This window comes from Haliotis asinina, chromosome 10 (assembly GCF_037392515.1).
Source record: "Haliotis asinina isolate JCU_RB_2024 chromosome 10, JCU_Hal_asi_v2, whole genome shotgun sequence".
Taxonomy (NCBI): Eukaryota; Metazoa; Mollusca; class Gastropoda; order Lepetellida; family Haliotidae; genus Haliotis; species Haliotis asinina.
The window spans coordinates 21,971,959-21,991,213 of record NC_090289.1 but is presented as its reverse complement, the minus strand read 5'-3'; the positions used below and the strand labels follow the sequence as shown (position 1 = coordinate 21,991,213).

At 41.1% G+C, this 19,255-nt stretch overlaps 1 protein-coding gene across 4 annotated transcripts in view; it reads right to left on the bottom strand.

The window, feature by feature from the left end:
- Positions 1-18,713, bottom strand: part of LOC137298860 (protein Wnt-1-like) — a 30,157-nt gene extending 11,444 nt beyond the window's left edge. For 2 of the 4 annotated variants that reach the window (XM_067831192.1, XM_067831194.1), the window contains exons 1-3: positions 14,643-16,085; positions 13,039-13,298; positions 2,341-2,609 (exon numbers count right to left, since the gene is read on the bottom strand). In XM_067831192.1, the coding sequence (XP_067687293.1) occupies positions 2,341-2,609; positions 13,039-13,298; positions 14,643-14,743 (630 nt within the window). In that variant the 5' untranslated portion in view covers positions 14,744-16,085. Of the gene's footprint in view, positions 1-2,340; positions 2,610-13,038; positions 13,299-14,642; positions 16,086-18,593 lie in introns of those variants that run through there. The other 2 variants (XM_067831193.1, XM_067831196.1) reach the window with 2 other exon arrangements.
- Between the last annotated feature and the right edge of the window lie 542 nt (positions 18,714-19,255).

The window sequence follows — 19,255 nt, the reverse complement described above, 5'->3', positions numbered from 1 at the left end:
TTAGCATGTCTGCGTGGCTGTTGGTAGGAGTTAGCATGTCTGCGTGGCTGTTGGTAGGAGTTAGCATGTCTGCGTGACTGTTGGTAGGAGTTAGCATGTCTGTGGGAATAATAGCATAAATGGGCATGTCTGTGTGGATAATACTGGGAGTGGGCGAATCTGTCTGGACGTTGGTATCAGGTGGGCATGCCTGCGAGGATACTGTCGTGAGTGGGAGTGTCTTTATACATGTTGGTGTGAGTGGTCACGTCTGGGTGGATAATTATGTAAGTGGGTATGTCTGCGAGGATAATGTCGTGAGTGGGCGTGTCTTTATAATGTTGCTGTGAGTAGGCATGTCTGCGTAGATAATAGCGTGAGTGGGCGTGTCTTTGTGGATATTGGTATGAGGTGGACATGTCCACGAGGATAATATTGTGAGTAGCCGTGCCTGTGTGGATGTTGTTGTGGGCAGGAAGTCTGTTTGTATCGAGTGAGTGTGAGTGGGCGTGTCTTCTTGGATGTTTTTATACGAGTCGGTAAGTCTGCGTAGTTGTTGGGATAAGGTGGGTATGTCTGCGTGAATGTTGGTGTGAGGAGGCGTGTGTGCTTGGATGGTGGTATGAGTAGGCATGCCCACCTGGTTGTTCGTAGGGGTGGGCAGGTCTGCATGGATAACAGCGCGAGTTGGTGTCTGTGTGGATGTTGGTAGGAGGTGGGCATGTGTGCGAGGAAACTATCGTGAGTTAGCATGTCTGCGTGGATTTTGGTGTGAGTGGGCATGACAGGTGTGACGGTAAAGAAAATTGACGACAACATAACTGTCAGTTTGCAGTGAAAAATAACAATTTTAAGGTCAACGATACGTATCACGATACGAAACATGGTATCGTTATGTTTATCGTCCAATAAAGTATCACGATTATCGATACTATGATATGTCACCACAGGTCTAGTGGGCATGTCGGTATAGATGTTGATGGGAGTGGACGTGTCTTCTTAGATGTTGGTATACGTGGATATGTCAGCATGGATGTTGGTGGGAGTGGATATGTTTGTTTGCATGTTGGTGTGAGTGGGTATGTCGGCTTGCATGTTGGTGTGAGTGGATACGTCTGCTTGCATGTTGGTGTGAGTGGGTGTGTCTGCTTGCATGTTGGTGTGAGTGGGTATGTCTGCTTGCATGTTGGTGTGAGTGGACATGTCTGTTTGCATGTTGGTGTGAGTGTGTATGTCTGCTTGCATGTTGGTGTGAGTGGATACGTCTGCTTGCATGTTAGTGTGAGTGGGTGTGTCTGCTTGCATGTTGGTGTGAGTGGGTATGTTCGTGTGGATAACTGTATGAGTGGGCCTGTCTGAATAAATGTTGGTATCAGTGGGTTTGTCTGAGTGAATGTTGGCATCAGTGGTCATGTCTGAGTGGATGGTTAGTGTGGGGTGGAATATATGGTTGTGCATAATTGATATGTTTTTATGGGAGATCTGTGGTAAGAGGTTGGTGGAGCGAGAGTGGGCGTGGCTTGTGGTTCCTGTGAGAATGAGAGTCAGTTTTCTCGTGTCACCAGCAAGTTGAAAGGGAGCATGAGGAAAGTCAGAGGTGACAAATGAGTAAACAAGACCTTATCAAATACCGCATTTGATCGGCAAATTACATGTTATCAACGCGACCATATCTCTGAAGTAGCCACTTTCCTGTCACTCGGCATTGTTTCAAGCAATTCTAACAAGACGACACTCAAATATTAACAGAGAACGTAGACGAAGTGAGCTCGGCAACGCCAGAGAAGAGTGTAGATTAAGACAAATTTATGAGCTTTAATTAATGTGGATGTGAGTACTGAGGCTTATTTCATTGCAGGGGCAATAAACTGATGACGGCCTGTGTCGTGTTTGTGACAAGTCAGTGGGGTCCGACTCGCACACTGGAGGTCCATCGCCTCCGGGTAGAGATACAAGATCGTTCACTTGATTACAAGGTAGTAACACACTCCTCTCCATTAAAGTAGTGATGCCGTCTGTCGCGCTTCAGATAGCCAATATAACAAACAAGACGCATTCAAGATGCACTTACCTATAAAGTTCACCCATTATACTTAGCATACAAATTGGTACTTTTCCCGTTTCATCTCGGTGACAGACACACATGCGTCTAGTATTTTACCCGTTTACCCTTTTCAGGTCATGACCACGCTTATATCTGCATACTTAGCAGATAGTCTTATCCGTGGCATTCGTTACTAACGTTGTTCGTATGGCTAGTCGTGGAGTGAATCAAGAATTAGAATGTCACAAAAGTGAACTAAATAAGAAAACGAATAAGATTTGAAACGTTTGAATGGTCCATGGCAGCCGCTTACTCACCACTCGTCCAGCTTCGTTGTTGTGTAGGTTGATCATGTAACGGAAATCCCAACCCTTCTCAATAACGTCAACAAACCGTCTGGAAAACTTGTGTCCAAACTTTGCGTTGTCACTGCATCCGCTCCATTCCCAGTCCTTTCCACTTGGAATTTTATTGTGTGCATAATCACATGTGCATGTGTGAACGCTTCCTTCTGAGCACGCCCTAGCTATGGAATGGGACACTGCGGCACTGGTCACGGCGTAGATGAAGGCCGACTCTCGACAGCCTACAATAATCAGTTAGTGCCTTTGTTAGTGTAAGACAAAACAACAGCGTCATTTTAGGTTTGTCATATGTGCTATAAATATTTTGCATCGTATCAGAATATACAAGGTTTCGCTACACTACTGTAAGTGTCATCAACTATATTATTTTGTATATACAGGAAGTGTTCGCTACACTACTGTAAGTGTCATCAACTGTATTATTTTGTATATACAGGAAGTGTTCGCTACTCTACTGTAAGTGTCATCAACTGTATTATTTTGTATATACAGGAAGTGTTCGCTATGCTACTGTAAGTGTCATCAACTGTATTATTTTGTATATACAAGAAGTGTTCGCTACACTACTGTAAGTGTCATCAACGATATTATTTTGTATATACAGGAAGTGTTCGCTACACTACTGTAAGTGTCATCAACTGTATTATTTTGTATATACAGGAAGTGTTCGCTACACTACTGTAAGTGTCATCAACTGTATTATGCTGAACAAATATGTTATGAACAGTATATTCTTACATGGCCATGTTAGCCAGTTAGACTATTCATTTATGTATGCATACAGAGACATACACCAATCGACATCAAACTACTGTATGGGATATGAAGTTCACACATCACCGGCTTCGAATAATTGTGTGTGATGATATAAAGCAAATGCAGAATGTGGAATTTCTATACATGAACTCATTTCGAATTGAAATTATTATTGAAAGAGGATGCATTGACATTCAGCCTGCCGAATATTTCCTTTACAGGTAACTATGTGACAATGTAGTTCTACAGTCTAGTTCAATGTAATCTACAGTCACCGGGCTTGTATGGTATCATGTGACAATGTATCTACAGTCACCGGGCTTGTATGGTATCATGTGGCAATGTATCTACAGTCACCGGGCTTGTATGGTACCATGTGTCAATGTATCTACAGTCACCGGGCTTGTATGGTACCATGTGACAATTAATGTATCTACAGTCACCGGGCTTGTATGGTACCATGTGGCAATGTATCTACAGTCACCGGGCTTGTATGGTACCATGTGACAATGTATCTACAGTCACCGGACTTGTATGGTACCATGTGCCAATGTATCTACAGTCACCGGGCTTGTATGGTACCATGTGGCAATGTATCTACAGTCACCGGGCTTGTATGGTACCATGTGACAATGTATCTACAGTCACCGGGCTTGTATGGTATCATGTGACAATGTATCTACAGTCACCGGGCTTGTATGGTATCATGTGACAATGTATCTACAGTCACCGGGCTTGTATGGTACCATGTGGCAATGTATCTACAGTCACCGGGCTTGTATGGTACCATGTGGCAATGTATCTACAGTCAACGGGCTTGTATGGTACCATGTGACAATGTATCTACAGTCACCGGGCTTGTATGGTATCATGTGACAATGTATCTACAGTCACCGGGCTTGTATGGTACCATGTGACAATGTATCTACAGTCACCGGGCTTGTATGGTACCATGTGACAATGTATCTACAGTCAACGGGCTTGTATGGTACCATGTGGCAATGTATCTACAGTCAACGGGCTTGTATGGTACCATGTGACAATGTATCTACAGTCACCGGGCTTGTATGGTATCATGTGACAATGTATCTACAGTCACCGGGCTTGTATGGTACCATGTGACAATGTATCTACAGTCACCGGGCTTGTATGGTACCATGTGCCAATGTATCTACAGTCACCGGGCTTGTATGGTACCATGTGACAATGTATCTACAGTCACCGGGCTTGTATGGTATCATGTGATAATGTATCTACAGTCACCGGGCTTGTATGGTACCATGTGTCAATGTATCTATAGTCACCGGGCTTGTATGCTATCATGTGGCAATGTATCTACAGTCATCGGGCTTGTATGGTATCATGTGGCAATGTATCTACAGTCACCGGGCTTGTATGGTACCATGTGACGCAGGGACTTGGCAAGCGGCAGAGCTGCCTTAACGGACTGTTACACTGGGTATCTGTGTCATGTAAAAGTCATTGTCTCTCTCTTTCGTTGGATGGTTTCTCGCCTCTGTTCTCGTCCATCAAACTGGCAAAACACAATGCCCACAAAACAGCTCTATTTAATGCCTAAACATTGCATCATCCTCGTTTTCACGTATGCGTACACTTATACGATTACAACAATATAAGCTACCTGACTTGTTATATTACGAGCTATGATGATGGAATATACTTGATGTTCATATGGTATGACAGTTATGCATAACGACAAAATGGCCATTTAATAAACTTTCAGGACAAGAAGGGATGGGGCGGGCACCCCTGCACACGCACCTCCCCCACCCTTCCCCTCTGCATCCGTTTATCTAACATTTGGAAGGTGTGTGTGTATGTGTGTGTGCGAGCGTACGTGCGTGCGTAGCGTAGTGTATGTATTGATCCTGCTTTATAAATGGAGCTGATGCCATGCTATGGAGTACCGGAGGCAAGTTTATTGTGTGCCTAAAGGTGGAAATAGAACCTCGCTGGCTCACGTCAGACCAAACGTAGGCGTAAACAAACCACAGCCCCGCCTACTGCTGATGGGTATCTCACTTGTCGGTTTTCGAGAACTGGGAGTTATGGTACGGACTGTTACTCAGATGAAGATAGTTGTAAAAATGATGGACATTAAAAGGTAACCTCTCCCATATTATGTCAGTGAAATTAATTAAGTTAGTCATAGCGACAACAATATATCCTGCCCAGTCTGAACACCAGATTCAATCGATAACCCACACAAACTAATAGACTTTACAGAGCTTACTTGTAGCCGTTTTCCAACTTACTCCCGTACTTAAGTGCTATTTTATTGGCGTGACATCCTGGGAAAATGGTCACCTTCAGTACAGTGTATTTAGGAGTATCTTGGAGGTCTTCACTCAATAGTGATTACAGTCATGTTTATGTTCGTTCTAAAATAACATTTCACTTGCGATGTGGTTGCAGCTGTTAAGTTAAATCAGTGCATTGATACTTCATTTGAACTGACAGAGTTGGAACGTAGTCCCCCTAAGCCGGGATACAGGTAGTCAGGCAGTAGCACATTTTCTGGGCTCAAGTATCATAATCTACTCATGATCGTCACACAATGGCTGTACCTTCGGAAACATGACCATTGGTATAGTATCTCTGGAATATATTGATTATCAGCAGTCAGGAATGCTAGTACTACAGTCAGTGATAGACACTTTATCAACGCACACAAAGCGACTGTAAGAAATGTCAGTACTACAGTCAGTGACATACTAATTAGCCCCGTACACAGAGCGATTCTGAGGAATGTCAGTACTACATTCAGTGACACACAAATTAGCCCCGCACACTGAGCGACTCTGAGGAATGTCAGTACCACAGTGAGTGACACTTTAATTAGCCCCATAAACAGAGCAATGGACAGACATGCCAGCACTACAGTCAGTGACACAATTATTATCCCCGTACACAGAGCGACTGTCAGCAATGCCAGTAGTCCAGTCAGTGACACACTAATTATCCCCGTACAAAAAGCGACTGTCAGCAATGCCAGACACTGACACACTAATTATCCCAGCACACAACGCAACTGTCAGGAATGCTAGTAGAAATGTTAGTGACGTACTATTATCCCCGTACACAGAACGACTGTCAGGAATGTCAGTACTACAGTCAGTGACAGACTAATTATCCCCGTACAAAGAGCGACTGTCAGCAATGCCAGCACTACAGTCAGTGACACACTAATTATCCCTGCCAACAGATCGAATGTCAGGAATGCCAGTGCACACATGCCAGTGACACATTAGTTATGTTCGTACATAGATCGACTGTCAGGAATGTCATTACTACAGTCAGTGACACACTAATTGTACCCGTTCGCAGAGCGACTGTCAGAAATGCCAGTCAGTGACACTTTAATTATCCCCGCACAGGAAGCGACAATCAGGAATTCAATTACTAATCCCAGTGACACAATAGTTATGTTCGTACACAGAGTGGCTACCAGGGATTCTAGTGCTACAGTGAGTGACATGCTAAATATCGCTGTACCCAAAGCGACTATCAGGAATGTCATTACTACAGTCAGTGACATATTAATTAGCCCCGTACAAAGAGCGTCTGTCGGGAATGCCAGTACCACAGTCAGTGAGTGACACTTTAATTAGCCCCGTACACAGAACGACTGTCAGGAATGCTAGTACTACAGTCAGTGAGTGACACTTTAATTAGCCCCGTACACAGAGCGTCTGTCGGGAATGCCAGTACTACAGTCAGTGAGTGACACTTTAATTAGCCCCGTACACAGAATGACTGTCAGGAATGCCAGTACTGCAGTCAGTGAGTGACACTTTAATTAGCCCCGTACACAGAGCGTCTGTCGGGAATGCTAGTACTACAGTCAGTGAGTGACACTTTAATTAGCCCCGTACACAGAGCATCTGTCGGGAATGCCAGTACTACAGTCAGTGAGTGACACTTTAATTAGCCCCATACACAGAGCATCTGTCGGGAATGCCAGTACTACAGTCAGTGAGTGACACTTTAATTAGCCCCGTACACAGAACGTCTGTCGGGAATGCTAGTACTACAGTCAATGACGCACTATTTATCCCCACACTAAACATGTCTGCATTGTTGCTTCTGGTAATTACTGCACCCATCATACAGCTGCACACGGTATACATACATGAAGGTTTTCGTATACGCCTGCACCAATTCCAAATATTTTACTGCAGTTTCATTACATATTATTGTAGTGCCCTGTACCTTGTGTAGGTGGGAGAACTCACTTTCAAACGCTCCACTTACTCAAATATTAACGTCAGACATCTAGATTTTAAGAGTACAAAGCACTTAAGTCATTTTGTAATTAAAGACTGTTTATGCATATCAAAGTGGGGATTCATATTACTTATCTTATCGTTTTGTCCACAGTTATAGCAAGTTAATATGTTGTTTTCTGAAGGCATCATGTTACAGACAGTACAAGAATGGCTTAACTGTTTAAGCTTGAATGCCTACGCATTAACATGACGGATTCAAGGATACGATAGTAAGTATAGTGAACAAAGAAAGGAATAAAACACTTAAAACGAGTGACACTTTGATTCATGTTTGCGTGTTAGCTTCAGTGAAAAATAAACAATAATTACACTTTGATCGAATACATTATATCAAAAACGTAAATGACTTACGGATCAATCCTAATAACTGATGCATTCTGCATACGTGTTCTCACTGATCCATAATTTGACCAAGACTTAGTTGCTGCTAGTATCATTGTTTTCAAAATGGCTTCCCCCTAAATTACGCTTGCGAAGACCTTACTATATGCCTAATATTACCAAAAACATGGTCAAAGACATTAAAGATATAATTCGTATCCATGTCTGAAACCTAGAAGGCAATCCAAGATGACAACCGGTGCCGTCCTGTTGACCGACGCATAATGCTCCGACTTCAAGGACGTGACAATGGTCGCTTCATATTCTCCTCTATACCTGCTGATCAAATTGTTTCATTTAGAAAATGTTAATGATTAAATTACTTGAAAATGTGTTCATTTCAATGTTCCAGACGCGTGCATCCCGGCGTGTGCTACAATAACGATACTACCTATTTCCTATTCACACATGTCAATAAATGGTAATTAATCCTCACTTCTTCAAAATAGACACCGCAAATTGTTCAGTGATAGATATGTTTGGGTACACGAATGAGTATGTACTTTTCTACTACATATATTCAAAGCATGCACGCATTCATTGATACCACAGAAGCTGCGAATCCACTGTACACAGTAGAAAGGCCGGAAAATCTGCTCGGTAGCACGCTTGACTGTTATTATTTCAAACCATATGGCGCGTGCAACTGTCAAACAGCAGCACTGCACAATTTAAAATCCTAAAACTGTTTTAAGTTGTTTTATTTTAGAGTTATAATAGCTGGGTAATTCTGTACATTCATTTGTTCGACATTTCTAACTAATGACATGCACCTCACATTAATTTGTCGACCACGGAATGTTAACAGATATCTACCATAACAATCACTGACAGATTTTGGCCAGACAGGCATACTGTAAACGGAGAAAAAGAAAAGAATAGTGTTTCCTATTTTGTTTCGTTGTCTTGTAACATCAAACATTTAACAGATAATTCACAACGATGTACATATGACTGATTGTCATTATTTGCTGTTTGTAAGTGTGAAAAACATCGCATTATTTTCATTTGAACAACTAATTGTTCTTAGGTAAATCTCGCTCACAGAACGTTATCGTCAAACATGTGGACGCATACATTCCTGGAGAAGCGTGGGTAGATATTGTATGTATCTTGTATTGGGAGAGGAAACACTGATACACTGTAAAGCAAATATTTTGTATCAGAATCTGCTAGCTCTTTCTTTCAAACTTAGACATATGTTATGGACAATCTACTTGATAAATATAGACAAGAGAAAGTGAAAACTCCTCAAAACGTAGCGTTTATTATGTCATAATCATGTAAAGTGGGAATCACTATCTGAAAGTGGTGATGCCAGGTTTTCACGAAAGACAGGCAAAAGCGTGATGTTTAACTGAGCAATATAGGAACTTATGGGCAACGTCAAAATAAAGAAAAGCATCGGATAGCATTTTGGTCACTGATACTCCGAATTTGGAAATAACAAATTAATGTCTGCCATTAAACATTTTGAATTTTTCACTAAGGACCAGAATTATTTAAAACATTTTAGAGAGAGCATGTTCGATTTTACCGCATATAATGTGTACTGTACACATAAAAGTGTAGATCTGCTGCAACATTGCTTGATGCTAAGGGAAAGTTCACTTGGAGGGTTGATATCAATATTCTGTCCTACAGCCTTGTGGACTGTGTCGCTGAAGAGGCTTACTGGAACACAGCGTTCTACCATACTTGTCTCCTACATTTCGTATAGATGTTACCGATGACAAAGTCCAGCATTTCACATATTATTTTCCCAATAAACTGCAAGTGATCTTTATTTCGTGTTTTTTTTTAACAAACTGACCTGAACATTTGAAGACAGACAGGTTAATATATCTCTGCTCACCCACATTTTGGCGACAACTTCGTTACGGACCATGGGATAAAGTTTTTCCTTAATCAAATAAAGATTCCGTTATCACATTGCGCCAGTGCTAACAAATTCTTTCAGTGTTGGAGAATGTTAAATATGTGTCTGCGGATGTAAAATAATTCAAGATTGAAGGACAATTAGGCGTTCGAACCTTAGGATGTAATATCGACAGGTGAGACAAAGAGTATTTTTCAGCTGATAAAAACAGTGAATTGAAGACAGACCAGGAATTGGACACATCTTAGGACATCTTATTTAGGAAATTAGACTTACTGCATCAAAACGGGTGTGAAGGTATTAGTGAAGAATTCTATGCTAGCCATTCTGCACAGACCAATTAAGATATGTTTTGTCATTAAGAATCTCCGTTATGTAGACCCATACAATATCAAAGAGACATTTTCGATGACCCATGGTGAAAAATCGGCAGAACGAGGGGAGTGGTAGCAATGAAAGATTCGAAAGTAAAATAATCATTTAGTACCATTCAGGACACAAAAAATGCATATTCGCAATATAGGGTTGCTAACAAACTGGCGAACCGCATCGACAGCAGGCTAAATGCTATCAGTAAGCTGATAAATGTCAGTGACCACTTTTAAATACTTACTCTCGTCTCTAACAGTCTCAACAAAAAGAACTTACTGTAATTGTGTCTACAGAGGTAAACAAACAAGTTACTCCCTCTTATTTAATTGAAGTAGTCAATAACGTATATTCCTCGGAATAACTTCTGTATTGCAAGAAATTCCCCACAGAACCATCAACTTCTAAAATGTATCTCATAGAAACATATATTCCTACAGATCCATTCTATGCTTTCGGAACAATTGTCAGAATGAAGTTTATTGAACAAACTTACAGTGACTAATTTATAACATGACCCGATGTCTGGGGCTGCCCCCAACGTGCCTCGGGCACAAGTGTTTTGTCCCACCAAATCGCGCAAAGGAATCTTTGTTTAATACTGTTAACATTTTCTTCCTGAGGCATTTTGAGCGAATATTTGTGTTCATGGGCCACTGCTTGTTCATGTGTGCCATGTGAAGGAAGATTTGTACCTATTAAATCGATTCTCACCTCTCAGGTCAGCTGCACACAGATCACGATTCCTATTACTGCATTGTGAAATGTGCCTGTGAAGAAGCTACTGACACTGTGTCACACCCGATAACAAAACTAAAATTAGAAAACCTTCCCACGACAGACATCAAAATAAATTGTAGGAATAATTTGAAAGTCGTGTTATTTAGATTTCCGTTACAAACGTATTCAATGACTGTAATCAAAATACCTAGTTTTGTGCAGATGTTGTACTTGTTCTTTAGAAAGTGCAACAAACCTGAAATCAACTATTTACAAGTGGTTTATATACTGTTTGACATTCATCATTTATGAACACGCATGTACAGGAACACTGAATGGTAGGAGAGAGCCCTCGCACATTTTATTGCGATGTTCATCATCTCTAAATCTGTAACCTCTAGCAGCTGCAGCATGCGGAGTGTAAGTGTATTACATGTAACATCCTGGTTAATGGCGTCCTTTCAATATTACAGGAAGTTGATCAAGACAGATGAATTTAGGGATGTTCTGTGTGGAATCGTCTGCTCGTGTTTGGGGATTCCTGCGTCTTTGTCGAATATACACATCTATATTTGGAAGTATGACTTTTTCTGTGTGATGAATCTTTTGCCAGGTTTTACATAAAATTTTCTGTGGTCCTATACCTACAGCCAAACAGGAAGTCAGAGAAGAAATTTATTCAACAAAATTGAACTGACTGGGTGAACTCAATCAAACAATAGGGTGTCGTGATGTCGGGTATGAACCAGCTAGCTGTTACTTTCGTTTCTTCAGAGTCCATCGGATCGTCGACATGATTTGCACTGAGTAAATGCTGTATCAATGCCTGTCGCCCCTCCCTACCGAGCTGTCCCTGTGTGAGGGGAATGCATGCGATCTGTATGTTTGACGGGGATTACAGTCAGACTCTTCCGGCGATGTTTACTCACACTGTCTGTCTCCCACCATGTCATCGGCCAACACCACGTACAAGCAACCTTTGACCAGTAAATAATACCTACTGTACTCAATTTCCAAAACGAAGTGTCCGAAACTAACACCCAAAATTAATAAACTCTAAATAAAACGAAGCATTGCTTTAACCCAGGAGTGGGTATTGTTAAGTAACAAATGACTGAATATCGTAACGCAGATAGCGCTGATCCATCTACTTCTGCTTGTAAAACTGACTGAAGAAAGACACCTCTCTCATACGTGGAATGACGTTTAACACACTATCAGTATCATTCCATTCCAGCACATATGTTTTGTGCCATCTGAGACTGCAGGATTACATATACTGAGATATCGGCTCGACGTCATAAAGTGTATGCAGCTACATCCTTTATCTAAATTTCATATATACGTCTTACCAACCTATATATTGTATTGTTTCTGTCACTGAACCGTCCATGGTCTGTTTTCGCAGTCGACAAAGCATGGATGGGTAACTAGTAGGCTGTAATTATCACTAAATTCTCATTCATATCTACAATAAGCAGAGTAAGGATAATACATTTTAAAAAGCAGCTGTTATAAGGAGGTAAATGTGCGACTATCATTGAAAACAAAACACGATTTTGTAACAATTAAATAGCATACTGAAATCTCCTCCATGTTGCAAACGACAGATACTAATTGCTCTCTAGGTCCAGGGTGGTCATCTCCGCAAAGTCTAAGTTAATGCACGCTAAACATGATAATTACAGAAAAGAGTAAAACCCACAACATATGTTCCACAGAGTACAGAAGTTTTTAGAATAATTATTTCTAATTCACTGCATCCATGTTATAAAAATCACTATATACGGTATGTATGTACTCACACACCACACACACACGTACACACACACACAGAGAGAGAGAGAGAGAGAGAGAGAGAGAGAGATGGTCTTCAACGAATACCATAATATTAATATTATCTGCATGCAGGTCAAGCTAGTCTTGTATGTGTATTACCAGAACATGAGTATGTAAGTATGTGCCACTGCATATCATGGAAATATCTCCCTGTAATCTCGCTCATCACACATGTTAAACGTTCTGGAGTTCCCTTTATGATAACAGATCAGCGTATGTGAAAGAACAGAAAGTTTAAGTCGTAATAAAACAGGTGCATGCACCTAAGGCGAATGGTACTTTACTGAGTATAACTTTCACCGATTTCCTGTGCGCTATGAGTATTGGCATCCACAGCAAAGAACCAATGTTCCATTCGATGTGAAGAGAAACCAGCCCACGAATATGATTACTTACCTTTTTGGAGGATTTTTCCAAATATCGAACCACCATGTCCATCTGCAAATGTTGGGCAATTCCACCTTCTATTTCTGAATTGGTACTGGCATTCCTTGATGGCGAGTTTTGCCCCCTTAACAACAGCCATGATGGCCCCCGGGTTGCGGGTCACAAGACGACGCTGTCGTTTGTTGAGGGGCAATAGACTTGGGTTGTTGTATAACCGGGTTACAGATGACCGCAAATCATTTGATCGTTCTCCGAGGTTCGCCAGTGACCTGCAGTCATATTAAACAATAAGTTGGTGTTTGGTCATGTCTCTATCAGTATATCCGTGTCAGTCTCACTGTCATTTACTCTGGGAGACAGTAAATATAGTGTAACATAACAATTGTCTTGTTTTCATGTTTAATGCTCTCAATATGTGTTTAATGCTCTCAATATCTGATTGAATGCCAAGGGAACATGTTACTATTGTAAGTGCATGTAGTAGTATCAATTTCTAAATATAACATTCCTTCATATCCTTCATAATGTTTACAACATACATGTAACGCTTTTGTAGCATTGAATAGGACAATTGCATAACAGAGTGAACGAATTCACCCCCAAAACGGTAGAAACTGAGGTGAAAATTTTGAAAATGTAATACCTGTTTGTGGCAATGTAGGCCTACATATTGATGGAGAGATAATTTATAGATAGGGATGCTTCCTGGGCGTTACAGTGTGAAACAGTCCACCAGCAATGCCATGAGAAATGCATATATCGATTAGACTTTTCATGTTAATATATTTATCACTATGTGAATTTACGAAACATGTCAACAGATATTCACCGTAAGTATCACATCAACTAGCACATGTCTAGCTGCGCCCATAATGTATGGACATTACTACCATTACTACCGACAATTCCATTTCTTCCTATAAACGAAGTGTTGTTTTTTCAATCAAATGATAAAATGCTAAGTTCAAAAGAACTATATAATCCATTTACGTTTGTAAATTAAATCTATTCCAGGTAATGTGAAAATTTTCTTCGTTCTTTGCTAAGGTGAATTTAACAGAAGCCAAAGTGAAAGGGACAAGACTTTAATGCGTCAATTACAGCAGCCATGAAAGGATCAAAGGGTAGGTAAAATGTAGATTTTATGAAAATAGTCATGGATGGTTGATTGCTTGAGAGTCAGGATAATTGGCAATAAGTGAATTGAGATTTTATAGGGACCATATTAAACAACTTGCTCTCTGTGCTGCGTCGCCAACACATATTTAGAATGTTTTCCTTTTCCTCAAGTCAGAAGAATTGTCTTATTCATCATTTGTGTATGATATATACATCGACTGATAAGACGTACAAACCTTCAAATGTTATTCAGAAACTACAATGATGGTAGACTACGGATCAAGCAACAAACAGAATGTTTGTCGTTGGCACAATTAAAAACACAAGAAGTAAAATATACATAAAAATATTTTGTTTACTTGCTGCTGGTACACAAACATTTCAGTACTTCTTTTCAACAAAATAACAGCACATTTTGAATAATTTGTCTGAATCAATGTGGTGTTAAACACGTGTGTGCACAGCGTATTAACGGATGTGTTAAGTTCACTTACCACCACTGAATTCCTTTCATTCGTCCCTTGTGTCTGCCCTTCTTACACTCCGATATTTCGTTGAATATTAACACAAGTAAGATGAACCACACTTGTCGCATTTTCTTGTACTCATGTATATGTATCACATATGTGAGGCTACGCTGCCTCAGACCGCAAGTCTACATCCAATATACATATATTCAAACTAAATTCTACTTGTTGTCTTCGGACGCAGAAATCCAATGTGCAAAAACAAAGAAATATTTCCAATTTAAGAAACCTTTGGAATTCGAAGGCCATATTCTTTCCGAGTGTTTGTGTAAATTACTCGGCCATGTTGCCAGAGTGTCGCTTCGTAATATAGACATAAGATTTGCTTGTAATCAAATTTCGATTGGAAACGCTCCCCAAGAGTCTTTCTAGTATTTGTCAGGTTTTGACCCAAAGTGAGACTTTTCCTAACAATTACCTCTCGGCAATATCAGTCGAGACCACTTGTCGCCTGTCATTAAACCACTGGCAGTCCTTTCTCCGTCGTCGCGTACACTTGGTCATTATTGAGACAGTGCTAGGTGGCCCACGCCATAGTCGCACACTTTAAAACGGGTACTATAATGTTGAGTGCATAGCTCTAAAATTGATCTCAAAATTTGTGTCGTAGCGTCTGCGTTTGTTGTTGCTTTCCCGTCACAGTGGCTGATTACAGATGGCAGACCCGATTCTCCTTGTCTTTCTCTTCATATGCTGGTTGAGGTTCGGCACACCTCCAGTGGCTCACACAAGAGTTTCTACCAATAAGCCACTGAAGAGTATCCTACACCCTGTATCCAGATGCATCCTATCACAACCTGTCGATGTTCGTGTGATGAGTGGTCACCGATACGAGGCTTGGTTTGGGTGAAGACGCGTCTTCAATATGTCTCATACTGGGAACGGCGTAAACTACGTTTAATTATTCCTCCGGGTGACATGTATGTTAGACAGGTCAAGAGTCGATTCTCCCTCAGGCATGATCAAAGTGATATCAGTTTTGATACTGAGATACTTAGGAAATTCGACAGACCCATTACTAATTCATCAAGGGTTTTGTCGTTAAACTTCCCTAAAAGAAGCCGGGGAATGCCTGTTGTGAGACAATACATTCCTGTGATTAAGTTGAGAAAGTTGCAACACTCACATCCTGCGATGTAGTTTGGATTATTGCCGTCCGCCCCGCATCACTTGTCTTCTGTGTGGACTAGGAAGAAAACATTGTTAATTGCTACTGAAACTGGCTTAAGGTATAAGAAATATGTATTGGTTGCAAATATTACCATATACGTTTAAGAGAGGGCTAGATGGATTCTCTCGCAGCCAAATTTGCGGAGATCGTTGCTTAACGTTCAAATAAGCCGACTGTAGATGACGATATCGCGAGGAATTATCGCGAGCTGTTTGCACACAGCCACGGCAAACCGCTTTGATGTTCAAGCCTCGCACTTAAAGCCAACCCTTTATGACTCGCGTGCTATTTATTACTAAAATTCGAAATAAGGCAGTTTTCCAGAAAGCCTTTGAATTGTCTTTCATATCTTGCAATTATATTCATTAAGCACGTTACCAGCAGCTCCCTAACGGAACTCCAGTTCTAGCCCGAGTTACAGTCACGACACCAACTCGGCTTCACACGGGAATTTCTTATTTTTCACATAAATGATTTTCTTTATCCCTGCAATACAAATATAACCATGCCCCTTTACTAAGGAGGGAACTGGCTGTGTATCTAGTATCTGTGCAAATTAGGACTGTCTCTGCATATAGTATTCAATCGTGTACATGTAGCATATGTTCGCCTGTGTACATGTACTATGTCTTCAGGCGTGTACAATTAGTATATCACCAGGCGTCTACATGTACTATGTCTTCAGGCGTGTACAATTAGTATATCACCAGGCGTCTACATGTACTATGTGTCCAGGTATGTAAGTGAGGTATGTGTTTGGACGTTTACATGTAGTATATCTCTAGCGTGTGCACGTGGTAATTGTCCAGTCGTGTACATGTAGAATGTCTCCAGACGTCTACATGTAGTATGTGTCCGGGCGTGTATATGCAGTATGTGTTCAGACGTGTACATGTAGTATGTGTTTCGAGCGTGTAGATGTGGTATGTGTTCGGGTGTGCATACGTAGTATCTGTCCGGGCGTGTACATGTAACATGTGTTTAGGCGTCCACATGTGCTATGTGTTCGGACATGTATATGTAGTATGTGTTCGGACGTGTACATGTATTGCGTGTTCAGTGTGTACAAACAGTATGTGTTCAGGCGTGTACATGCAGCATCTGTTCAGGCATCTAAAATGGTAGATTTTCGGGGATGTTCATGTAGTATGTGTCCAGTGCGTACATGTCGTATGTGTTTGGGTGTGTACCTGTAGTATGTGTCCAGATGTGTACATGTGATATGTATGCAGGTGTGTACATGTAGTATGTGTTCAGACGTCTACATGGGGTATGTGTTCACATGTGTTCATGTCGTGTGTGTAGTATGTGCTCGAGTGTGTACATGTGGAATGTGTCAGGCGTGTACATGTGGTATATGTTCACAGATGTAAATGTAGTATGAGTTCGGACTTGTACATGTGGATTGTTTTCTGACGTGTACATGTCGTATGTGTCCAGCCGCAGCATGTGGTATTTGTTCCAGTGTGTACATGTGGTATGTGTTCATAAGTGTATATAGTAATATAGTAACATAAAATCTAATTCCATGGCCTCCGCCTGTCTAGTTGCTCACTGGGGCATATGTAGGCGACAAGAGAGTGAAAAGGGGGAAAAGATTAAATATCGTGAGCATTTCTGAACAAAACGGTTTACATCAAGCTTTTAAAAATGGAATCATAGACGGTGGCTTTGACTTCTGGTATGTGTTCGGATGCGTACATGTGATGTCTGTTTGAGCTTGTACATGTTAGTATGTATACATTCATTCAATGTACATGAGACAGCTCACGCCCGAACACATATAACATGTACACCTCCGAACACATACCACATGTACACGCCCTTACCCATTTTAGATGTAAAGACAGGTCGAGCTTAAACACATATATGTACACTTGAACACATACCAATTGTACACGCCGAATCTATAAAACATGTAGAGCCAGTTCACTCCCGAACACATACTACATATACACGCCTGAACTCAAATGGCACGTACAGACACTTCACCCGCGAACTCATACCGCATTTACACTTCCGAACATATATTATAAGTAGAGACAGCTCGCGCCTAAACACATACCACATATACTCGCCTGGACACATATCACATGTACAAGTCCGAACACATACAAGTATAGATCGCTCACGCTTAAACACATACCACATGTGCAGACAGTTCACTCCTGAACAAATATTACAAGCGAGAACACATACCACATGTACAGGCCCGGGCATATGCTGCACGTGCACGCTCTGACACATACTACATGTACACGTCTGGATACATGCTACATATACAAGCCCAAAGACATGCTACATGCACATTCAGTTCTCGTCTGAACACATACCATTTGTGCAAGTCCGAACACATACTACATGTACACGCCTGACCACATACCACATGCACACGACCGAACATATAACACATGTACACGTCTGGACACATACTACATGAACACGCCTGAACACATAATTCTATGGGTTTAGATGTGAGCCATCTATAAACCGAGAATTTGTTCAAACGCGTGCTTTCTGTAAACCTGACATGCGTTCACTCTAAGCGCAGAATCTGTTTATGAAATTGCCCTGTCACCCAACACAGCATAGTCACCTAAATGCCATTTGAAAATAGCCTTATTCTGAGGTAGGGAAACCGGTTGTTAACCAGCACTTTGTGATTTCATTCACATCGGGTTTTTTTTCAAAAAGGACAAATTATTTTAATGAAACAACTGGAGAATTTTAAAGCAAAGTGTAAATACCTGTACCGCTGTGTAGTAGATGCGCCCAGAGAGCGGAAGGACTGTGCTTTCATCAACTGATCGCGTTACACAGAAGGAAATACAACGATCAACGATCTTGCTTTGTCGTGTCTGACACTCCTAGAGAATGAAACAGATGCTTTTTAATGTGCCTTATTCGGTTAACGGAGCTAGACAGTGACATGGTATCTCACAGTGCGAGTGCTGTAAACAAATCTTGTCCCAGGAGCCATACACTCGTACATGTACGTAACCCTTATATAAGGCAAGAATCGAGACCTCAAGACACTTCTCCCCTCACCCGAGAAAGTATTCAGATTGGTATATTACAACATAGTGAAACTAGTCATTATACAATGCTGTGACTGCTCTCAAATGCTGTTTCATTTGAAGGACAGTGAATTAAAACCTGAGTTTTTACATTATGTCCACTTTTTCTAAGTCTTGTTTGTGCGAGGACATACACCGTAAACTTGCACCCTGCCTTTGTAAGTGGTCATCTGGTTATATAGTGGGAAAATACAATACCTGTTGAATTACACACTGTGTTGTAGATTTCAACTTCCTGCGCCAGTCACTGTACCACCTGAGCCCTCCCATGTAAGGGACATAACTCAGGTTAGCAATGATTTGTCCGGTGAGATATATGCTGCTTGCGTTGC